Source organism: Enoplosus armatus, chromosome 6 (assembly GCF_043641665.1).
Source record: "Enoplosus armatus isolate fEnoArm2 chromosome 6, fEnoArm2.hap1, whole genome shotgun sequence".
In the NCBI taxonomy this organism is placed as follows: domain Eukaryota; kingdom Metazoa; phylum Chordata; class Actinopteri; order Centrarchiformes; family Enoplosidae; genus Enoplosus; species Enoplosus armatus.
Window position 1 is genome coordinate 22,399,386 of NC_092185.1, and position 23,127 is coordinate 22,422,512.

General features: G+C 41.3%; 2 protein-coding genes across 3 annotated transcripts; one reads left to right on the plus strand and one right to left on the minus strand.

Annotated features, from left to right (window-relative positions):
* Positions 1–1,043: 1,043 nt before the first annotated feature.
* LOC139286745 (myosin heavy chain, fast skeletal muscle-like) lies at positions 1,044–12,074 on the plus strand. The gene is made up of 39 exons (XM_070907647.1): positions 1,044–1,250; positions 1,326–1,469; positions 1,566–1,722; positions 1,807–1,834; positions 1,915–2,020; positions 2,121–2,213; positions 2,312–2,375; positions 2,454–2,552; positions 2,645–2,748; positions 2,874–3,012; positions 3,151–3,269; positions 3,454–3,603; positions 3,689–3,859; positions 3,955–4,255; positions 4,388–4,464; positions 4,570–4,657; positions 4,786–4,903; positions 4,984–5,107; positions 5,546–5,682; positions 5,771–6,026; positions 6,112–6,354; positions 6,441–6,617; positions 6,698–6,843; positions 6,936–7,026; positions 7,126–7,515; positions 7,624–7,750; positions 7,838–7,956; positions 8,042–8,238; positions 8,551–8,734; positions 8,834–8,999; positions 9,139–9,263; positions 9,853–10,161; positions 10,257–10,460; positions 10,554–10,679; positions 10,769–10,939; positions 11,032–11,136; positions 11,220–11,315; positions 11,794–11,925; positions 12,054–12,074. The coding sequence occupies exons 1-39, from the start codon at positions 1,044–1,046 to the stop codon at positions 12,072–12,074; spliced, it is 5,811 nt and encodes a 1,936-aa protein (XP_070763748.1).
* A 2,738-nt stretch (positions 12,075–14,812) lies between these two features.
* On the minus strand, positions 14,813–22,745 carry syt19 (synaptotagmin XIX). Of its 2 annotated transcripts, XM_070907690.1 has the most exons (10): positions 22,597–22,745; positions 22,184–22,332; positions 20,787–21,021; positions 20,603–20,676; positions 19,599–19,718; positions 18,756–18,941; positions 18,472–18,612; positions 18,137–18,256; positions 17,319–17,430; positions 14,813–17,227 (listed from the first exon to the last, which is right to left on the minus strand). In XM_070907690.1, exons 3-10 carry the CDS (start codon positions 20,986–20,988, stop codon positions 16,920–16,922), a joined length of 1,263 nt encoding a protein of 420 aa, XP_070763791.1. In that variant the 5' UTR covers positions 20,989–21,021; positions 22,184–22,332; positions 22,597–22,745; the 3' UTR covers positions 14,813–16,919. The 2 variants fall into 2 exon arrangements, with proteins under 2 accessions (XP_070763791.1, XP_070763790.1); XM_070907689.1 differs by lacking the exon at positions 22,184–22,332.
* Between the last annotated feature and the right edge of the window lie 382 nt (positions 22,746–23,127).

The window sequence follows — 23,127 nt, forward strand, 5'->3', positions numbered from 1 at the left end:
AACTCCTGAAGAGGTGACTAAATTCCAAAGAAAAGGGGTCAAGGGTCAATTAAACAGAAGGATTTCTTAAAACCCAGTATCAGTAATGCTAATTTATGTTTAAGGATGCTCATGAAATTAAAAAATACACTTTGTCATTCATGACAAATGTTATTATGTTATTGAGTTCCAATTGTATGATTGAATTAAGAATTTGTGAAAATTATTACACAACTTATACTATTAACTTAATGATTTAATGTAAATTAAATGAATCAAACAATTTAGGTAAACAGAGCACGATATATTTTTAAATTAGAATATGCTGTGTACAATGTACAGGGTGTTTGTTGTTCTTTAATTGAAGTATTGATTAAGCAGTTGGTATGGTCAGGCAAAAAGTGACCATACTAACTGAAACCTGAAACATCAGATGTTTAAACTTGCAACACATGTTTTAACTGATCTCTACTTTGGCTGTCTGCCTTACCACATTTGGCATGGATACCACATTTAACTTTGGCTGTGTCAGCAAAACCCTCTTCAATATAAGGAGTCCTTGAGGAAATGCCACCGTGACAGAAGACCTGTGGGTTCCTGCTTGTGGTAAAACTATGTTCTCTTATGCTTTAGACAACTTGAATGTGTTCTTCATTTAAGTAATGAGTTATGTTAATGGAAACATTTTTCACTGAATCTATGTTTTTACATCTCCTCTAATAACAAAAACTGTTTTTAACAGAATTGGTGGAACTTATTGACAAGGAGGAGGTCTGGTAAGGATAACTTTTTTATGATTATTGTTAATTAATTAATTAAAATTATATGCATGAATATATTGCTCATTTATTGAATGTCTGCAGTTACTCATCCAAATCTTTGGACAAAATTAAAAAAGATGTTTGAAAAATGTAACAATACACAGACATGGTTTAAATGTGTGGTTATGTACTATTCAGCAGCATTTCAAGTTCGAGTGCTATTTAATTACATGGGTAAGTTAAGTAACATTTGGGTAAGATGGAAACTCCTTTGTAAATGTCTGACAGACATAAGCCGCCACCATGAGTACGGACGCGGAGATGGCCGTTTACGGCAAAGCTGCCATTTACCTCCGAAAGCCAGAGAAGGAGAGAATTGAGGCTCAAAGTAAACCTTTTGATGCCAAGGCTGCCTGCTACGTGTCTGATGCCAAGGAGCTGTACTTGAAGGGAACAATCATCAAGAAAGAAGGTGGCAAAGCCACCGTCAAACTCCTGGACAATGCTGAGGTTAGTATGATGAAGTCAGAGTCTACTGGGAATTCAATATGATCAGTTCTCATTGTGACAAATGTCCTGTTCCAGGAGAGGACAGTTAAAGAAGATGAGGTCTTTCCAATGAACCCTCCCAAGTTCGACAAAATTGAGGACATGGTCATGATGACCCATCTCAATGAAGCCTCTGTGTTGTATAACCTCAAAGAGCGTTATGCAGCATGGATGATCTACGTAAGACAATCTGCCTAATCATAACAAAAGAAATATTGAAAATTATATAACATAGAGTCATTGAGTTAACTGTTGAATCTCTATGACCACTTTCAGACCTACTCTGGGTTGTTCTGTGCCACTGTGAACCCCTACAAGTGGCTCCCAGTGTACGATTCTGAAGTTGTATCTGCCTATAGAGGCAAGAAGCGTATGGAGGCTCCACCCCACATCTTCTCTGTCTCTGACAACGCTTATCAGTTCATGCTTTGTGGTAAGTCATTATTATATGTAGAATGTATCAGTATATGAGGTTTCTGTTGTGAAAAACACAGTTAATTCCCTTTTCATTTAACAGATAGGGAGAACCAGTCTGTCTTGATCACGTAAGTTTCACATTTGTTGGCTTTGTTTAACATAGTCAAATATCTTGATCAAATTCTTATAAGTCTATGTCTATACCTAGTGGAGAATCTGGTGCTGGAAAGACTGTGAACACCAAGCGTGTCATCCAGTACTTTGCAACAATCTCAGTTGGTGGAGACAAGAAGAGGGACACCTCAAAGGTGGGAGTTTGTTACTGTATGATGATTACAATTCAGTGTAATAAAATATTTCTGGAGGAAAAAAATGAAGTAACTTTCTGATATCAATTTTACAACTGGATTATAGGGGTCACTGGAGGATCAGATTATTGCAGCCAATCCCCTGCTGGAGGCCTATGGTAATGCCAAAACTGTGAGGAATGACAACTCTTCTCGTTTTGTAAGTATGGAGGAATTTCAACACATAAATGACACAGAAAGGTCTTGTTACAGATCGCCCATGTGGAGGGATGTTAAAATTTCCTTTGTTCCAAACAGGGTAAATTCATCAGAATCCATTTCGGCACAACTGGCAAACTGGCTAGTGCTGATATTGAGACATGTAAGTAACAATCGTCATAGTACATACAAATAACAGAAATTGGAAATTGGCCTGACTGTGACTTATGAACATTTGTAGATCTGCTGGAGAAGTCTAGAGTGACATTCCAGCTTCCTGATGAAAGAGGCTACCACATCTTCTACCAGATGATGACCAACCACAAACCTGAGCTGATTGGTAAGCAGACTGAGTTGTTGCACAATGTTAAACCTATTTACAGTTTTCATACAAAACAATATAATGAGCTGTCACCCTTTTTTGATCTCCAGAATTGGCACTCATCACAACCAACCCCTACGACTTCCCCATGTGTAGTCAGGGTCAGATCACTGTGGCCAGCATTGATGACAAAGTTGAGCTGGAAGCCACTGATGTGAGTGATCTTCACTTCAAAATATTTCATTATATTTTGTGCATTAAATGCAACATCAAAACTGCTTTTTTAAATGCATTTCCTGAAGTGATTGTGTTTTGTGTTGACACCTCTTTTGAACACAGAATGCTATTGATATCCTGGGCTTCACTAATGAAGAGAAGATGAGCATCTACAAGATGACTGGTGCTGTGCTCCACCATGGTAGTATGAAGTTCAAGCAGAAGCAGCGTGAGGAGCAGGCTGAGCCCGATGGCACAGAGGGTGAGTATTTAATGTTAGCTCAAATAGTTTGGGAACAACAGTTGTAAGCTTCTTTATGAGACTGGTTTCTGTTATATCATTATGGACAATCACGGTTACAAACTATGTATTAACTGTAAATCACTGAACTATTTTCAGAGGCTGACAAGGTTGCTTACTTGCTGGGTCTGAACTCCGCTGACATGCTGAAGGCTCTGTGCTATCCCAGAGTGAAGGTCGGAAATGAGTTTGTCACCAAGGGACAGACTGTACCTCAGGTAATCGAGATACACTGGTATCAATTTTTTGTGTGCAAGTTAGCTCTACTTTTGATACGTTCCTTGTATGTCCAAGACAAATATGAAATGATATTCTGTTTCATTAGGAGAAGTTTAGAATATGAGTAATCCAGCATTCTACAAATTGGTTGACTAATCAAATCACATCCTTTTTTTTATTCAGGTCATGAACTCAGTACCTGCCCTGGCCAAGTCTATCTATGAGAGGATGTTCTTGTGGATGGTCATCCGTATCAACCAGATGTTGGACACTAAACAGTCAAGGCAGTACTTCATTGGTGTCCTGGATATTGCTGGCTTTGAAATCTTTGATGTAAGCTTCATTTCCAACAATTCAGCAGCTGAGAATCATTCTTATTGTCTGCAAGATATTATGCTGATTACTTGTCCCCTCATAGTTCAACAGCATGGAGCAGCTGTGCATCAACTTCACCAATGAGAAACTGCAACAGTTCTTCAACCACCACATGTTTGTCCTGGAGCAAGAGGAGTACAAGAAGGAGGGTATTATCTGGGAGTTCATTGACTTTGGCATGGACTTGGCTGCCTGCATTGAGCTGATTGAAAAGGTAATCATTTAAGTTTTGTGAATCTATATAATTGTTGATAATTTGACGTAATGCATCACTTATTGACATACTTCTGTTTACTTATTTTATTCAAGCCCATGGGCATCTTCTCCATCCTTGAAGAGGAGTGCATGTTCCCCAAGGCCTCAGACACATCCTTCAAGAACAAGCTGTATGACCAGCATCTTGGCAAAAACAAAGCATTTGAGAAGCCAAAGCCCGCCAAGGGCAAGGCTGAGGCCCACTTCTCCCTGGTGCACTATGCCGGTACCGTGGACTACAATATCTCTGGCTGGCTGGACAAGAACAAGGATCCACTGAACGAGTCCGTCTTGCAGCTCTACCAGAAATCCTCAGTTAAACTGCTGTCTCTTCTGTATCCTCCTGTTGTTGAAGGTATGATAGTAACTACAGTAAACTCAAACATAATTTTCAAGGTTGTAGATACTATACATTTCCTTTAACTGTAGCATGTGTTCATATAAATATTGATTCTAACAAAATGTTTCTACTTTAATTGATCAACAGAGGCTAGCGGTGGTGGTGGCAAGAAGGGAGGAAAGAAGAAGGGTGGTTCTATGCAGACTGTGTCTTCACAGTTCAGGGTAAGATTTGACATTGCAAGCTTAGGTATAAAATGATATCTCAGTTCATACTCAAACTCCTAATTGTTACATTTCATGACAAGTGTTACCATTTTGGGTTGACAGGAGAACTTGGGCAAGCTGATGACTAATTTGAGGAGCACCCATCCTCACTTTGTGCGCTGCCTCATTCCCAATGAGTCAAAGACTCCAGGTATAATAATAATCTGAAAAAGGTCCGAGTGGTTTGGATTTGTTGGGATGGTTTACTTAATTTTGTTGCGTCAACAAAGAGACAAATTATTTATTCAAATTAGTCATTAATAAATGTCTTTTTTACAGGTCTGATGGAGAACTTCCTGGTCATCCACCAGCTCAGGTGTAACGGTGTACTGGAGGGTATCAGAATCTGCAGAAAAGGTTTCCCCAGCAGAATCCTCTATGGTGACTTCAAACAGAGGTATCAATGGATAATCTAACAGAATTTTGATGCAGATTGAAAGAAAATGTTCACACTGACCATTAACTCTCTCATGAAAGGTACAAGGTGCTGAATGCCAGTGTCATTCCTGAGGGCCAGTTCATTGATAACAAGAAGGCTTCAGAGAAGCTGCTCGGGTCAATTGATGTTAATCATGATGAGTACAGATTTGGACACACCAAGGTAAGAACAATGATTACATTCATATAGTTTAGTGTACTTACCAAGGAGGGTATGTGTTTTAGTCTTATGTGTTATTTCTTTGGTCTGTTAAATGGTAGAGTGTCGTGAAAACATCTTACCCACTTTTAATACATTTTGATGGGAAATTATGCCATGGTCCAGGGAACACACAATGAAAAAGAGAGGAAAAACATTCATAAATAAAGCATTTTACATTTTTCTTTGTTACTCTTGAACCAAGAGGCTCAGATCCCACATTCATTCTGCCCTAGAGTATGTGGTTCTACAGTGCCTACACAGGATTTAAGTTTTCCTGGAAAATCACAGCTGCCATCAGCCATTTAGCATAATTGTCTTTCACTGCAGTATTTTGATACAGATTCTGATATACTATAGTGTAAAGTGTAGACAGTAAATTTCCATTTTCTGTTTGTTCAGGTGTTCTTCAAGGCCGGTCTGCTGGGTCTCCTTGAGGAGATGAGAGATGAAAAACTGGCCTCTCTGGTTACCATGACTCAGGCTCTTTGCCGTGGTTACCTCATGAGAAAGGAGTTTGTGGAGATGACAGCCAGGAGGCATGTTGACAATAGCTCATTTTGAGTGTAGTCATTGTATCAATCATTACGGATGACTTTGTCTATAACAGCAACTTCTTGTCCACAGGGATGCCATATATACCATCCAGTACAATGTCCGCTCATTCATGAATGTGAAACACTGGCCATGGATGAAGGTGTACTACAAGATCAAGCCTCTGCTGAAGAGTGCTGAAACTGAGAAGGAGCTGGCCCAGATGAAGGAGAACTATGGAAAGATGCAAACAGACTTGGCTACTGCCCTGGCCAAGAAGAAGGAACTGGAGGAGAAGATGGTGTCCCTTCTGCAGGAGAAGAATGATCTGCAGCTGCAAGTAGCATCTGTAAGTACACATCAACAGGTAGTTGAGCTTTTTTTATATTCATCAATGCTGATGTGCTAATATGTATTTTCATAAATTGAATTAGGAATCAGATAATCTGTCAGATGCTGAGGAGAGATGTGAGGGACTTATCAAGAGTAAGATTCAGCTGGAGGCCAAACTCAAAGAGACAACTGAGAGACTGGAAGATGAAGAGGAAATCAATGCTGAGCTCACTGCCAAGAAGAGAAAGCTGGAGGATGAATGCTCTGAGCTCAAGAAAGATATTGATGACCTGGAGCTTACCTTGGCCAAAGTGGAGAAAGAGAAACATGCCACTGAGAACAAGGTTTGTAAATATGAATACATCATCAAGCAGATCAAGTAACATTTAAGGATTACCATGTAATAACAACAGATTTTCTGCAAACTTAGGTGAAGAACCTGACTGAGGAGATGGCCTCTCAGGATGAGAGCATTGCTAAGCTGACCAAGGAAAAGAAAGCCCTTCAGGAGGCTCATCAGCAGACTCTTGATGACCTGCAGGCTGAGGAAGACAAAGTCAACACTCTGACCAAGGCCAAGACCAAGCTTGAGCAGCAAGTGGATGATGTAAGTTCACAAAGTTACTTGGATTGGAAAAGGAAGCTTCTTCTTGAACGTGATAATTAAAAACTCATATTAATGTTCAGCTGGAGGGTTCTCTGGAGCAAGAGAAGAAGCTGCGTATGGACCTTGAGAGAGCCAAGAGGAAGCTGGAGGGTGACCTGAAACTTGCCCAGGAATCTATCATGGATCTTGAGAATGACAAGCAGCAGTCTGACGAGAAGCTGAAAAAGTAATGCTTTTGAATTTGCACAACGATTCTTTCAAAAAATTATGGTCAACTGCATGAAGTCTTACTATGTACGTTATGTGTTATTCCCACAGGAAAGACTTTGAAATCAGTCAGTTCCTTAGCAAGATTGAGGATGAGCAGTCAATGGGTGCTCAGCTTCAGAAGAAGATCAAGGAGCTCCAGGTGACATATTGTGTTATATAAAACATTACAGCATACATTTCCTATGTTGTATATTAAAAGTGAAAGTTTACTGAAAGACAACACACCTACATTCAACAGGCCCGTATTGAGGAACTGGAAGAGGAGATTGAGGCTGAGCGTGCTGCTCGTGCCAAGGTTGAGAAGCAGAGAGCTGACCTCTCCAGGGAACTTGAGGAGATCAGTGAGAGGCTGGAGGAGGCCGGTGGTGCCACTGCTGCTCAGATTGAGATGAACAAGAAGCGTGAAGCTGAGTTCCAGAAGCTCCGTCGTGACCTTGAGGAGTCCACTCTGCAGCATGAAGCCACTGCTGCTGCTCTTCGCAAGAAGCAGGCTGACAGCGTTGCTGAGCTGGGAGAGCAGATCGACAACCTCCAGCGTGTCAAGCAGAAGCTTGAGAAGGAAAAGAGTGAATACAAAATGGAGATTGATGATCTCTCCAGCAACATGGAGGCTGTTGCTAAAGCAAAGGTACACAATGGAGTGAATGGTATTTTAAATCCCAAATTAGTATAGTTAAGTTTATTAATATCATAAGTAAAATGTGATCACAGCTCTGACCTCTCTTTTCCTCATTAGGGAAATCTTGAAAAGATGTGCCGTACTCTTGAGGACCAACTAAGTGAACTGAAGACCAAGGGTGATGAAAATGGCCGTCAAATCAATGACATGAGCGCACAGAAAGCACGTCTCCTGACAGAAAATGGTATCTACAAGTTATCAGTTAAAGATCTGTTGTGTATTATTGAGAAATGTAACACAAACTGATGTATCATGACATCTTTCACACAAGGTGAGTTCAGCCGTCAAATTGAAGAGAAAGAAGCTCTTGTTTCTCAGCTGACCAGAGGCAAACAGGCCTTCACACAGCAGATTGAGGAGCTGAAGAGACAGATTGAAGAGGAGGTTAAGGTAGGGAAACTTTTAAGTGTCTATTGATGATATTTCATGAGTGTTGTTTCGATATTAGCACACTGAATATTATTTCTTACACCAGGCCAAGAATGCTCTTGCCCATGGACTGCAATCAGCCCGCCATGACTGTGATCTGCTGAGGGAGCAGTTTGAGGAGGAGCAGGAGGCCAAGGCTGAGCTGCAGCGTGGAATGTCCAAGGCCAACGGTGAGGTGGCTCAGTGGAGAACTAAGTATGAAACTGATGCTATCCAGCGCACTGAGGAGCTGGAGGAAGCCAAGTGAGTAACTTTCAAACAATTAAATGGCTAACATTTTAGCGTAGCTCAACTGACAATGGTATTGCTTGTATCAATACTTGCATTTAAACAAAAGTATCCAAGCATTAAATTATATATTATATATATATATTTGTTTGGGGGAAAACATCTTAGAGTGCAGCACTGCTTTAATATGTTCATCTAGACTCTTAAAGATGTGTAATTATTTGTATTTCACATATGCAAAACTGTCTGGGAAAATATAAAGTATAGTATAAGTATTTTTAACTTTAAAGTTTTTACAGAGAGACAAATTGCACCCTTTTCAAACAGGAAAAAGCTGGCCCAGCGCCTTCAGGAGGCTGAGGAACAGATTGAAGCTGTGAATTCCAAGTGTGCTTCTCTGGAGAAAACCAAACAGAGGCTCCAGAGTGAGGTGGAGGACCTCATGATTGATGTGGAGAGAGCCAATGGGCTGGCTGCCAACCTGGACAAGAAGCAGAGGAACTTTGATAAGGTAACGTTTACTTTGTGCGACCACAACAAAAAAGAAGATGAAGACAACTAAAATGATTTGACTAATAACTAAGTAAACTCTATTAATTATGTTATTCAGGTGTTGGCAGAGTGGAAACAGAAGTATGAGGAGGGTCAGGCAGAGCTTGAGGGAGCTCAGAAGGAGGCTCGCACTCTCAGCACTGAGCTGTTCAAGATGAAGAACTCTTATGAGGAAGCTCTGGATCAGCTGGAGACCATGAAACGTGAAAACAAGAACCTGCAACGTGAGTTCAACAATTACATTGTACTCAACACATATGTGTATGTCTTACATTGTATTCAACACATGTATGTGTTAGAATAAAGTATTTATATTTCACATTTCAAGGTTTAACAATATAAAACACATGCATCTCTCTGCAGAGGAGATCTCAGATCTGACTGAACAGATTGGAGAGACTGGCAAGAGCATCCATGAGCTGGAGAAGTCCAAGAAGCAGGTGGAGACCGAGAAGGCTGAGATCCAGACAGCTCTTGAAGAGGCTGAGGTAAGTTTCCTCTGGGGCGATCTTTGGAAAAAAAAACTCTTGTGTTTCAGTGGACAGAATCCCTTAATTTCAACAAGGCTTTTATTGTGGAACATTTGCAGTACCATGTTGTGGCAAATTCAGTGACTTACATGGTTCCCATACGGCACTTCAAATGTAGCTATTGCCATCTTGTGGCACATATATGTTACTACAAAATACAGTTTGGCTGGGACTTAACACACATTCACCCGCAGTGACTGAAATAAGACAATAATACTTTAGATGAGTAATCCAGACCAGTGTTGAAAATACCATGATTATATCGTTGAATTTATTAAATCAAAGTACATCGTACATTATGTTTAGTTGACGTGCACATAATATATAATGATAAAATATATATAATATGTATAATACATACAACGGGCAGCGGGAGTTTACCGACCCTTGTCTTTTTCCCCTGCACTGTATTTGGGGACCGTTCTTTATTTGTTCGTGGTGACCGCGCCGTTGGAAATTATTAGATGACCTGGCTTTACTTGACAAAATACCGTATCATAAAAGGTTTGAATACAGAAATGAACATTTTATTCTTTGATATCATTAGGGAACTCTGGAACACGAAGAGTCTAAGATCCTGCGTGTCCAGCTGGAGCTCAACCAGATTAAGGGTGAGGTAGACAGAAAGCTGGCAGAGAAAGATGAGGAGATGGAGCAGATCAAGAGGAACAGCCAGAGGGTGATTGACTCCATGCAGGGCACTCTGGATTCTGAGGTCAGGAGCAGGAACGACGCCCTGAGAATCAAGAAGAAGATGGAGGGAGACCTGAATGAGATGGAGATTCAGTTGAGCCATGCCAATCGTCAGGCTGCTGAGTCCCAGAAGCAGCTGAGGAATGTGCAAGCACAGCTGAAGGTATTGTAAGACTTTGAGTTGTTGCACAGACTATATAGTCAGTGCACCTACATTTCGGTACTCCTGTGAATATTTTCCTGATATTTTTTCACCAGGATGCACAACTGCACCTTGATGATGCTATCAGAGCCCAGGATGACTTCAAGGAACAAGCTGCTATGGTGGACCGCAGGAACGGTCTCATGGTGGCTGAAATTGAGGAACTCAGAGCTGCTCTGGAACAGACAGAGAGGAGCCGCAAAATCGCTGAGCAGGAGCTGGTTGACGCCAGTGAGCGTGTTGGACTTCTGCACTCTCAGGTGAACAAACAATAATTTCTTCAAAAATCGAATGAGTTTTTAAATAACATGTAAAAATCAGGAATGTGATGATTAAATCGCTTTACCTTTCAGAACACAAGCCTTCTGAACACCAAGAAGAAGCTTGAGACTGACCTGGTCCAGATCCAGAGTGAAGTGGATGACACAGTTCAGGAAGCAAGGAATGCAGAGGACAAGGCCAAGAAAGCCATCACTGATGTAGGTTCAAGTTTTATTTGTTCTTAACTTCAAGTAAAATGTGTTTTTTCAAGAAATTGCTAATTAACATTTCATGCTGTCTCCTTTAGGCTGCTATGATGGCTGAGGAGCTGAAGAAGGAGCAGGATACAAGCGCTCACCTGGAGAGGATGAAGAAGAACCTGGAAGTTGCTGTCAAGGACCTGCAGCATCGCCTGGATGAGGCTGAGAACCTGGCCATGAAGGGTGGCAAGAAGCAGCTGCAGAAACTTGAGTCTCGGGTAACACAAGTTTGTTACGATTTGCACAGTCAAACAAATTTAATTAAAGATATGGATCCTAAACATTTTACGAATTGTCTGTTCTTTTGAAGGTGCGTGAGCTGGAGACAGAGGTTGAGGCTGAGCAGAGACGTGGAGCAGATGCTGTCAAGGGCGTCCGCAAATATGAGAGGAGAGTGAAGGAGCTCACCTATCAGGTACAGTCAGTTTGACATTTAACATATACAAATAAATATGTTATTGAAAACATTTAAACGTGCAAATGTACCTTCTATCACAGACTGAAGAGGACAAGAAAAACGTTACCAGATTGCAGGATCTGGTTGACAAGTTGCAGCTCAAGGTTAAGGCCTACAAGAGGCAGGCTGAGGAAGCGGTAAGGACAACATACTAATTTTCAATTCTGATAGGTAGATAATATGTCCTTGTACTATATAATATGTACTACACTATATGCACAGATTAATTATCTGTTATTATTAAAGTAAAAAACAAAGTACAGAAAAGTAAAAGTACATCACTTGCACTACCAAGTTAAAATTACATATAATTTAGAATAACTAAAACTGATACTCAAAAGTCCGTAAGTAAGACTATTAAGCAAAACTGACATTGTGGTTAGCACATACAATACTGTAACATAGTATTCAATTATGTTGAGAAGAATTATTGGAAAAAAGACAACTATCAAGCATGATAGCTATTTCATTATAAAGCAAGTGAGTCATCATTCAAAAAAATATGACTTCGTCAGTATAGACAGTTTGGTCATATTCATGTTGTACACCTAAAAGTGAACAAAAACCCCTTTCATTATACATTAAAATGTCTATACCTTGTATATGGTATTCCAGGAGGAGCAGGCCAACGTTCACCTGTCCAAGTGCAGGAAGATCCAGCATGAGCTGGAGGAGGCTGAGGAGCGTGCTGACATTGCAGAGTCCCAGGTCAACAAACTGAGAGCCAAGAGCCGTGACTCTGGAAAGGTAAATATACAATTCTGTTGAGTCAAAAACAAATCAAATTTAAAATATAATCTGACAGATAATTACTGCCAATTGAAGTTGATTGAAATTAAACTGATCAAACCCCCTTTTTATTTGTGTGTTTTTAGGGAAAAGAGGCAGCTGAGTAAAGTGCACAGTGGCTGATCAGCTGTTTCTATTATATAATATAATGTGAAATGTACTACAGAAATAAAGTGTTTTACTTGGCACCCTTAAATTGATGTCTGCTTGCTCTTTTTCATCACATTGTTTCCCCCAAGAGATAAGTGTCAGACTGGGATAACTGGCTATTCAGAAATCATATTTGTATAAGAAGTAATATACTACACAGCAGCCCAAGCAAAAGCCCACAAATTCGAATAAAATTGTTGGTTATGGTATTAAGTATGTTGATTCAAGTTGTCATTTATGTCTTAACTATCGGTTGTGGCTTCCCTTTACATTATCAATTCTCAAGCAAAGTCAAGAGTGTGACTTTGCATGCCCTGGTGTCAAAAAACTGGATGAATGTGTGGCTTAATCTGAGTTCTCACAAGTTTGATCTGTACTTTGAATAAACAGCTATGCTTCTGTGCTGATTTTACAGTGGTACTCTAAGTTAATGTCTTGGTTTGTAGCATTCCCACCCAACTGAAACACTTAAAATCAGGGGGGGGGTAGTCACATGTAGGTCTGGGCCTAGACTGATCACAAGTAACTGATCACAGTAATACAATTTTACTAAGATGACAGTCGCAGCTATGCCAGGTTGATTGAGTGGCTTGTCAAGGGTACACAAATCTGATGGTGGGGATGCAGACTCTTACCCTTGAACCATGTCCACATTAATGTTATAATTTTCACTGACCATAATATAATTATGACATCCACCCATTTAATTTGGTAGGCCTGGTACTAGGCCAGGCTACGTACCTGGATTTGGTGCGCCAACCCCCCCCCCCGAGTCTGTCATTCCTAACCTGTCTCGTAATTGCTTCTCTTTAGTTTTCCCACGTCTGCCACCTGACCATTAGCCACTTTCCTACCAAGCAGTTTAGTCATTAAGTTCCAAACTACAAAAAAAATGGTTTACCATACTTGTTTAACAGATAACGTTGCTAGGTAGGTATTATTGCCTGCTTGTCTGTACCATAGAACAATATGCAACCTTTCCACTCCTTCTCAGTAAACCGCCTCAAAAATATTTATGTGTGTACATTAGCTCCTATTGCCAGTAATACTGAATCACAGCAATGGCAACAAATAATTATCAAGTTTCACCGTTAATGTTGTCATTTAGAGGTACAGAAGGAACTTTACCCAACTAAATTAACCTGTCTAACCTAAAATGACAATAAAACAATAAAATACGACAATAAAATTATTGAAAACTTCAAAACTCATGCTAGCTACTGATTCTTTTAACAGTAGCTAGCTAGCTAGCTAGCAATGGCATAATTATACATTAATTTCAAATAGGTTACTTAATCACATATTTCATTACTGTTGATGCATCACCTTCGCACTCATACCTTTTTCTGGATGGACAATCATTCTTGAGTAGTGGTTGAGGTAAGAATGGCTTCTGATGATGATGAAATATGCTCTGACCAATAAACGCACGTTGAAACAGCTGCACCCACATGTAAAGCCAGTAGCATCTGGTCCTGTTTCCCGATGTCCGCGTGTGTCAACACTCCAGTAACTCAGGCTTATTATCACATTTTCTTCGCAGATGGGCACATCCCGACTACTGTACCTTGAATACTTCTGTGTATGTATCATGCGTGTGCTATGGACAGTGGTGTGAGTTGCACTAATGGGTTTTAGCATTAACAAAGTTTCATTAACAAGTCAATGTTAAAATTGTTTCAATCTTTTAGCTTCACTGAGGTTACTTCATAATTAGGTGCATATATTTTTACACTTGTGTGTTTGTCAGCACAGCTAAGCACAAATGCTCATCTTTGCATAAACACATTTTTTATCTTACCGCTACTTAACCATAGCTAGCTAGCTAGCTAAAACAAAAATAATAATTAAAAAAAGTATATATGCTAATTCTAAACTAGTCATAGTTAAAATATTCGCTTTTAAATGTTCAAAATAAACAACATGATGATACTGACATTAATTAAACAGACACATTGTCATAGTTTACGGCACCTTTTCGCTAAGTTAGCCCTTACCATCAAAGAGAAGACTGGAATTTTCTCTGCCAGTAGGCGCCTCTCACGCATGCGTCGCCCTCTACAACTGGTAGCGCGCGCCGGGACACGCGGATGGGCGTGGTTTTGCTGCACGTGGCAGTGCACGCTTCGGCGAGCTCCGTGACAGTACACGTTCGTGATGAACGTGAGAAGTTGGACTGAGTGGCAAAGTATGGGTAGTTTTATTTCTGAAACTTAGTGAAAGACGTATGATACTGTGATAATTATGTTGGAGATGTTAAGAACTGTTGTCAATATCGTGGTGAATTCATTGTGTAACCCACTAAAAAATACATATAATCTGAGTGATTTTATTTTTAGCTCTTCCTCAGCTGCAGTGGCTATTTTGGTCCAGCAGAGGGCAGTGCAGCAGAGCGGTAGCTAGCTCAAGTAAAAGAGGAACGGACCACACAGAGCATAAGTAAATGCAAGATTAAGAGGTGCATCTAGTTTCTTCTGTCCTGAGACGGGATATAAGAGCACCTGAGGATTTACTGATTGTGTGTTCTGTTCTCCGGTTGTTGTTTTTTGGTGCACCTGAGAGTTCATGAGAGGAGACAGCTCATTGGACGAATCGCCGATGGATTTGCGACAGTCTTGCAGAGGACGTGAGAGAACTGAGATTTCACTACACCGCACTAAAACAGGATAAAAATAAAAAAAAAACACTACCCGGGTAGATGAACATTGATTTTATTTAATTTGATTAGTTATTTTATCAGAGCTTTTTTTTTGGTTGTTTTCTCCTCAACCTGAGTTGGTTGAAGGAGCAAAGGGAAAAAAAACATGAGGACTGAACTGACTGACAAACTGAACTCAAATAGAACCATGGGTGATTTTGTGGTTAACAATTTGTGATGTTCATGTGTTCAGTTTGTGTTAAATAAATGTGGACTATATGTTCTGAGTATTATGAGCAGGTGTCCTGGTATTTTTTTTATTCCTCTACTCCTTGAAAAGAACCTAAGATAAGTACTTGCACATACACATTCTGTAGTGTGCAATAAGTAGTGCTTGCAATTGTTTTATGCACATGTCCTCATATCATGGATTTACTCTTATGCATATAGTTGAACACTCATAAGCTACCTGGACTTTTCTGCATCACAGTCAACTTCCACCCGTGCTCGTTTTAACAGAACAGCAAACAACATACCACGCAGCCACAGCGCAAAAACTTTTCTTTTTTTCCTCCTGTGTACCATCTTAACTAATTCATCCAGCCAAACTGCTCTCTCTGACGCATGACCTTTCACTCAAAGATTTTGAGCAGCCAAGTACATTTTGCATGAAATACTAACTGAAATTTTCAGGGGTTGCTTACGGGTTGCTGTGGCCTTTTTGGGTTGAGCTAAAGATTCATTGTAAACTGAACGTGTTATTACTGTTTGTATCCATTCAATTCACGTTTTAAACATTTTTGGCTTCATCTTGTAATGTGGATTTATTGTTGTTTGATATATTCACATTTTATAGACCAAATTATTCATTTGTTAACAAAAAAAAGAGTGCAAAATAATGTAACAAGCAACATTTGCAACAATAATTATCATCATTATTAGTTCCAGCCCTAATTGACTGATTCAGTTACTGGCTGCTCACAATAGAAAGCCAACACATACTACAGGTGAGTTCGGAAGTACAGTACTTTTCTGTTTCACTAACAAAATAAACTGTTAAACCAACCAACAGATGGCAGCGAAGGCCTGTAATTAAATCAATGCATGAAAACACTGTGGCGCGTTCAGGGGAGAGTCTCTGAAGGCAAAAACACCTTTCAGCCCAAAGCTAACCAAAGGACTAACATTAGGTGGTAATGAGGTTAAAGAGGGCTTTACTACCCTGAGTAAATAAAGGTTAAAGAAATATCAAATATATTTATAATTGCTCACTATGTGCAAGAATAGTGTTATGTTTTGTTTTACTTTTTTCACGGTGAGGCTACTTTTTTTTAACCTTTATTTATACAGGTAATCTCAATGAGACACCGAGTCTCATTCTCAAGAGAGACCTGGTCAAGACAACAGCGGCAGAAGACAGGACATTCAATACAGAGACAAAATCGAACACAAATAGTCAGATTTTTAGAGACGCGCTCTCCAGATTTCTTAAAAGAAGTTTAAAATCCCTGAGGGGAATCATGCTGGACAGCTTCAGGTCCTGCTGTAACATGTTCCAAGCCTTTTTATCAAATTCTGTACGGACTGAGGAGATGGAGAGAGTGATGAAGCCCTGGGAGCGTAGGCAGCATGAGTCCAAAGCATTTGTTGACAAGCTGAAGGATTTGGATTTGGTGGGCTGACTTGGCTTATGATCATAAACTAGCGAAACGACAAATTTGCTAAGCAAGTGCAACACAAGACAAAGCTAATTGTACAACAGCAAGAAGGCCAGCTCGGCGTCTGCCTCGCAGCTTTTTATTTAGCGAGGCTCTCGCCAACGACTGGAAGCCAGTCTGAGATTTTCTCTTGTCTGAACTCTTGCTCGGTCACTCTCTCTTTTTCTCTTCTTAGCTTCCTCCGTCAACGTCATCTTCAGTCTTTTCGTCTCTGCCTTGATGTTCGTACTGAGAATACCGAGCTAGACCCATGTGTGACGTAGTGCCTTAAATCTTTATGCACTTCTTGTGGGAGGTCGTACCCACTCAGCCCAAGTTACGTAGCACAACAACAGGCGTTCAGGATGCAGGGCAGTGAAGTGAAGTGAAGGAGGCAGTCATTCTCTCTATTACAAGTCAGTGTACTATTTGAAGCTGTTATTTTAAGGTAAAATAGTGGCATAAAGTCAGATCAGCAGGCCGTGCCACTTCGCTATTGGCTGGCGGACTGAGCGCATCATCAAGCTCCAGTGTTTGTCTTCTGAACTCCTCTCCTTCCCCACAGTCAACTGTCCAATCAGATGTTTGGTTGATTTCCTAGTCGTGTGAGTCTCATACACAGACACCAAAACTTTACACTGCTCCAGCGGAAACTCGGGCAGGGAGAACATGAGGACCTCATTGAAGACAGTCACCAGGCAGCGGGCCACTGCAGAGGTTTTTTGGTACCTCAACTTGCACTGGTTGCACTGCACACTGATCCTGGCGTACAGGGCTGTACAACACAGGGAAGGCAAATTAGTAGCTGTATGTTATACTGTATGTGTGTGGCTTTCTTATTATGAAGGTGTTAGTTAGTTACTTACCTGCATCCGAGCCTATTTCACTGAGGACCAGTCTGACCTTTAGCAGTCCAACCTCAAGCCTCTGAGAAGTGGGAAGAAACTTTAGAGACAGAAGAGCCTCTCCTACAAGATCCTGTCCAGACAGTGAGAGGATAAACACTTCAGCACAATATACCTCCATATACAAATATGGTGACATCATTGCAGGCCCTGAAATAACAGCATTCAACCGGAAAAAAAAAAAAATACTACATGAGCACACAAAAATGCATGAAATAACAACAATTGCTACCGTATACTTTTATGTAATAATTCAAAGTATGGATTTCATCCCTTAGTAGTTGGAATCAAGTGTAGTAGAACTGAAACAATTGACAGCAACAATTTTGATAATGGATACATCACTTAAGTTGTTCATCATCTAACCATTCTCTGATTTCAGCTTCTCCAATGTAGAATAGCATATATATAACATTTGTATAATTCTTTGTTTTTGTAATTGAGGGGAGGTAGTGGGATTTGCAGAAAATGGAAAAAACACAACATGTTTCAGAAACAGTGAAAATGAAAGTGAACTCAAATTCAAGATGAAAATCATTTTGCACATGAGCAGTCATACAAATCCTTAACACGACATAATGATAATAAATGAGCCCCTCCAATGTGTACTTTTTCCTACTCCAAGGACCAAGGTGTTGTTATTCCCTCCCTATTAAAGTGTGTGTGTGTGTGTGTGTGTATGTGTATAAGACTGGCATTCCTTAATTCGCCTCATCTAAAAGATGAGAAAATATTTGATTGCATGTGTGTGTGTTCGTATTCATGATGTCCTGCTGTACCTTCTGGGGCGTCTGCAGATCTTCTTGTAGCTCCAGAGGGTAGGAGATGTTGAGCTGCCCCAGAGGAACCCTCACCTCTCCCAACACTGTGTGTCTGGAGAATTTATCAAAGTCCCTCACCTGAGACAGACAGACACACACACACACACACACACACACACACACACACACACACACACACACACACACACACACACACACACACACACACACACACACACACACACACACACACACACACACACACACACACACACACCACAGACAGACCGTTTACTTACATGATCACACATTAAAAGAAAACAGTGAGAGAGGGGGTTTGTGTGCTGCAGGACCTCCATCCTCAGGTTGATATGATGAAGCTCTCGCAGAACACAGCTGAACTGGTCTCCAAATAAAGGATTACAGCTGCCTTTCACAATGCGAGTCCGCCACTCCTGCAGCACCGTCCACAGGATGGGTGCCGTCCCGTCGCCCTAAGAGGGTCACAGCAGTAAGTAAGCACAAAAGGAAAACAAAGAAAAGCTGTATATTTCCCTGAATAATTGCAGAATTGAATGATGTCGCTTGTCGAGTGACATACAGTACAGTGTGTGATAACTAATAAAGACAAAATTACCTCCTCATCCGTACAGCCCTCCAATTCCACTCCCTCTGAAGCTGCCCACATGAGACTTAGCTTAACAAATGGCTGGAGGCTGCGCATCTGGCTGTGCTCCAGAAGCCCCTCCACCTGCAGGACGGTGACCACCAGCTGGGACTGCAGCTGGTCGTAATAGATGGAGAAACGCAGCGATCCATCCACCTGGTATAAGAGGGTGTGTTAGGAAAGATGCCGAGCACCTAATGCTGCTGTAACATTGGGAAATGTACTGTTCTGTATTTTCTTTTGGGGATTAATCTTTGTAAACGTTTTTTTTTGAACATCTCACTTAAAATGTGCCTTAAGTTAGATGTCAAGAATGAGAAGTAGCCCACACACCAAACAAAATTCAGAACAGGTGCCAACCGAAAACTAAAATCAGTCTGCCAGTCGGTGATGTGTTGTGTATATAAGTCTGGGCTGGGATAAAGGCAGGGACATGACTGTATACGTGTTTATGACCAAATATCTGCAAAAAGAATGACATTCCCATCAGCCTCAGCCGTACTTTGTGTTTGGTGCTAATAAGCAAATGTTAGCATGCTAACAAGCTAAACTAAGATGGTGGTAAGTATTACCTGCTAAACATCAGCATCTTAGCACCGTCATTGTGGGCATGTTGGCATGCTAATGTTAGCATTCTGCTGTGCAGAAGCCCTTTCGTGTGTGAGGCCGACTCCACACTCACGGCGTAAAATGCATGTTTTATGTCAGCCATGGGTGGTTTTTGAAGATTTAAAAAAAACAAAAAACCTCAGAGACAAATTGGAGCTGCAAGATTGTCACGGGACGACGGGATTAAACAGTAATGTCTGCCACCTTTTTAATGTTGGCCTGCTCCCCCGTGTCTCCGTCTCCCTGGCTGGATCCTGAGGCGGGAAAGGAGGCCTGAGACAGACAGCGACTCAGCCTGCAGACCTCTGTGCCGACATCCTCCACCTGGGGATCATGCAGACAGAGACACCATTTCTATCAGCTGTGCTTCCATCAACAACTACAGCAACTCCAGCTCTTATTTGACTTGGGACAAGTCCCAACTCTCCTTTGTTTGAACAAGTATGCTCCTTAATCTTTATGTACATAGACAATGTTGCCTATTCGGAGCATCTCCATAGACTACAGGGTCTGGACAAAATAACACGAACGCCTAACAATATAATGCAATGTTTTACAAGCACCATGGAATTAAAAAGTATAGATGAATAAAGTATTCGTGGGACTTATAATGTTGAAATTGAAATTGTTTTTAAACTCAGCAGGACATGAGTCACGTGGTAGGAAGGAAGGAAGCAGTAGACTATCCAAATAAAATGTGAAAAATGTGAGTTCTCAAACACAGCTCACATGTAGGACAACATAAGATCAACACAGATAGCTTAGCCAACCTGACTTGTCTTGCAGATATAATAATCCATGTCAGGATAGAAATCTACACTAAAGACAATTCCTTGGTATGTGGTGTTCCAAGTCCTGTTGCACTTATTTCAGACTTAAAATTCACTCAGATGACAGATATATTTGGCAGATCACACCCTGAGTATATCGCCATTTTCCAAGACGAGCCCCGTGATTCTGCACTTTGTTTGTTGGTTTCAGATTCACCTCTCCGAGACGTACATCCAGGAACGCAACTGAACACCGACTGAAAGGCAGCAGCTTCCTCCAAAGGTTGCCAGCGGTGGCTCTGTTTCAGTTAGTTTACTAGCCAAACAAAGCCACAGAACATCTATACATTTGATGGTCAAGGCCAACATTGTATAGTATGGGTGCCGCTTTGAACTGTGGCCCACCTGATATAATAGGGTAGAAGAAGTTCCTCTTACCCTCGTACTTGGAGCTCCCGGGTGGTTTCCTGCTGTTCTTGCCTTTTCGTCCGAGTACAGCAGATCACCGTTCACTGCAGCAGAAATCACACGCTTGCATTCTGCAATAACTTTCTTGCTCAGACACCCACCACCATCATTAATGTGCTGCATTGTTTGGTACTGCAATCTAATCTCTACTCACTAGGATCTTGCTGGGTGTGTGTGCTGTGTGTCTGCGTGCAGCATCTGAAGGCCTGCCATGCCATGATGCCCAGCGCCAGCAGGAGAAGAGCGACCGAGATGCCCAGGATGCAGTACTTGACCGTGTCTGAGAACGGCATCCTCAGCTCTCCAGCTGCCGACTGCAGCCCCACAGAGGCCGGAAAGTCCATCAGCGTCACCATGACTCTCCACCTCCATGTGGCCTATACATACCTCTGCAACACAGGAGGGCATGGGACCACGTGATGGGACTATACTGCTGATTATGGAACTTTGAGGTTCGGTCACTGTAAGTAGCAGTGGTGAATAGCAACTACGGCGTTTACACTAGCTAGCTGTCGCATGCTTGCATTAAAGCTAGACACGACAACGTTGCATATAGCCCAGATCCCAGACAGTCACGCAGAGTGTTGTGACCATCATGCAGGATTTGTCTGGTGTAACCTGTTTGACCGAAAACCTTCAATACCCAAGTAATCATCGGCACAAACCAAGATCACAACCGCGTTGACCGACCAGCTGCTCTGGTAGATTTCATACCAAAGCCACGAGCCACGGAATAGACATGGGGAGCGACGGTGTGCTTGGAGACTGCATGTGAAGTTTGTGACTGTAATCACGAAGAATCTCAATTCCCAGCTCAGTGACCTGAAGTGATAAGTGATTTTTCATTTTTCAAGCGCAAATGCCACAGTGCCACATTCGGATTGTTGTAGTGACAAAACAAAATGATTCAAAAATGTCACCTCTGGGAAAATGTGACAGGCATTTTTCACTATAAATAATAATCAACCGGTTAACCGACCACGAAAGTAATTGTTAGCTGTAGCCCTAGTAGGAGCTAAAAACGTTTTATTGGTCATTCAGAACTCGTAGGTGAGCGTTTCTCAGTTCAGTTAGGGGTGGCGAAACAGACAAAGAAAAACATCATACTTGAAGATGGCACACTGCCAGTCAAAGTGGATCAAGATCGCAGCCAAAGTGATGAGTTAAATACTAATGTGGCGTTAGGAGGAAGCGCACAGGCATGAATCACAAAATGAATGCTGGCTGAACTCCATTTATCTTTCCTACCATTTTTCATGCTGGCTCACTGTCACACTTAAGTAGGATGGAGTCATTGTTAGTGTTATTAGTAACACCTGTGTTTTTAGGCCTGCTGGCCGAACAGCACAAGATGGAGCAGTAGATTAACCTCAGTTTGAGGTGAGCCACTTAGAAAAGTCGATCAACTGGTATAAATGTCAGTTTTGGGTTTTGGCAAAAATATAGGCTATTTTCAGTTCTGCAACCTTCTTAAATTGTTTTAAAAAAAACAACAACAATTTGACAAAAAGCTACAAGATTCAGAAGGTAACCGCTTACAAGATCACATACCTGTATCCCAAAGAGCACAGCCGTGCACCCACAGGAGCTGTATGCGGTTTGTACGGGTGATCAGGTCAAAATGTCTTTCTGTCAGATTGTTCTCTGAGGTAACGAAAACCGGTGGAAGCGTGGCGCGGTCGGAAAGACATGATCATCTCCTATCAGAGGCGGTTTAGTCAAATAGCACTTGTCCTGCTCACAATTCATGCAAAACAAGATCGAACGTTGCAAGGAACAACCTCTGAAAGACGCAACTAGTATTTCTATTAAAACAAAGACAGCTGACATAAGACACTCAGCTCCAAACCTTTTTTTTTTTTTTTTTTTAAAGACCAGAGAACGGTAAAACTCTGCTTCACTAGTGTGCAGGCCTGCTGCTGCTTTCCATTTGAACACACACACACACACACACAAACATTTACCTGTAGTAAAGTAATGAAAACTCAGCTCATCTTTTTCTTCAGTCATGCAAAATAATGACTGTGCTGTAAATCCATGCTGAGCTCTCAAAATGTCACAGAAACAAAAGAACTTGTGCGCAAGAGAAACTCAAAGCGGCGCCTCATCATATAACAGTTCCTCCTGGTTTTGGCACTCTGGGCGCACTCCCTCTCTCCTCTCCCTTCCTCTCTCCACACACACCCAGCATATGACGTCCTGCACACCATACTGGGCAAACTGGTTTGATAAGATTTAAATGCCATTTCAGGTTAACGCGCCCTCTTCCTCTTACAGATTCCACTGCAGGCCTGTTTACCAAATGTTCAAGTCAGAGAGCCTCTACGAGCAAAATGGGGGATTAAAACATGTGAAGTCGTTGCACCAACATTTCTACTGCACTGTTAAGCAACTCTTACATCCAGTGAGTTCAGCTCATTCGCTGTTAAACGTGCTTTGCATGGAGGTTTGATACACTCGACACGTTCGGCACGTTCCAGCTTCAGCTCTGCTTT

What these genes read in the sequence shown, in the direction of transcription:
- syt19 (XM_070907689.1), bottom strand. Translation starts at nt 20,988, where the DNA reads ATGGTGACGCTGATGGACTTTCCGGCCTCTGTGGGGCTGCAGTCGGCA. An exon ending in ATATCAACCTGAGGATGGAG is followed by an intron (nt 18,257 to 18,471) that starts GTCCTGCAGCAC and finishes TGTCTGTCTCAG; the next exon opens with GTGAGGGACTTTGATAAATT. An exon ending in ATCTGCAGACGCCCCAGAAG is followed by an intron (nt 17,431 to 18,136) that starts GTACAGCAGGAC and finishes CTGTCTGGACAG; the next exon opens with GATCTTGTAGGAGAGGCTCT.
- LOC139286745 (XM_070907647.1), top strand. Translation starts at nt 1,044, where the DNA reads ATGAGTACGGACGCGGAGATGGCCGTTTACGGCAAAGCTGCCATTTAC. An exon ending in AACTCCTGGACAATGCTGAG is followed by an intron (nt 1,251 to 1,325) that starts GTTAGTATGATG and finishes GTCCTGTTCCAG; the next exon opens with GAGAGGACAGTTAAAGAAGA. An exon ending in CCACAAACCTGAGCTGATTG is followed by an intron (nt 2,553 to 2,644) that starts GTAAGCAGACTG and finishes TTTGATCTCCAG; the next exon opens with AATTGGCACTCATCACAACC.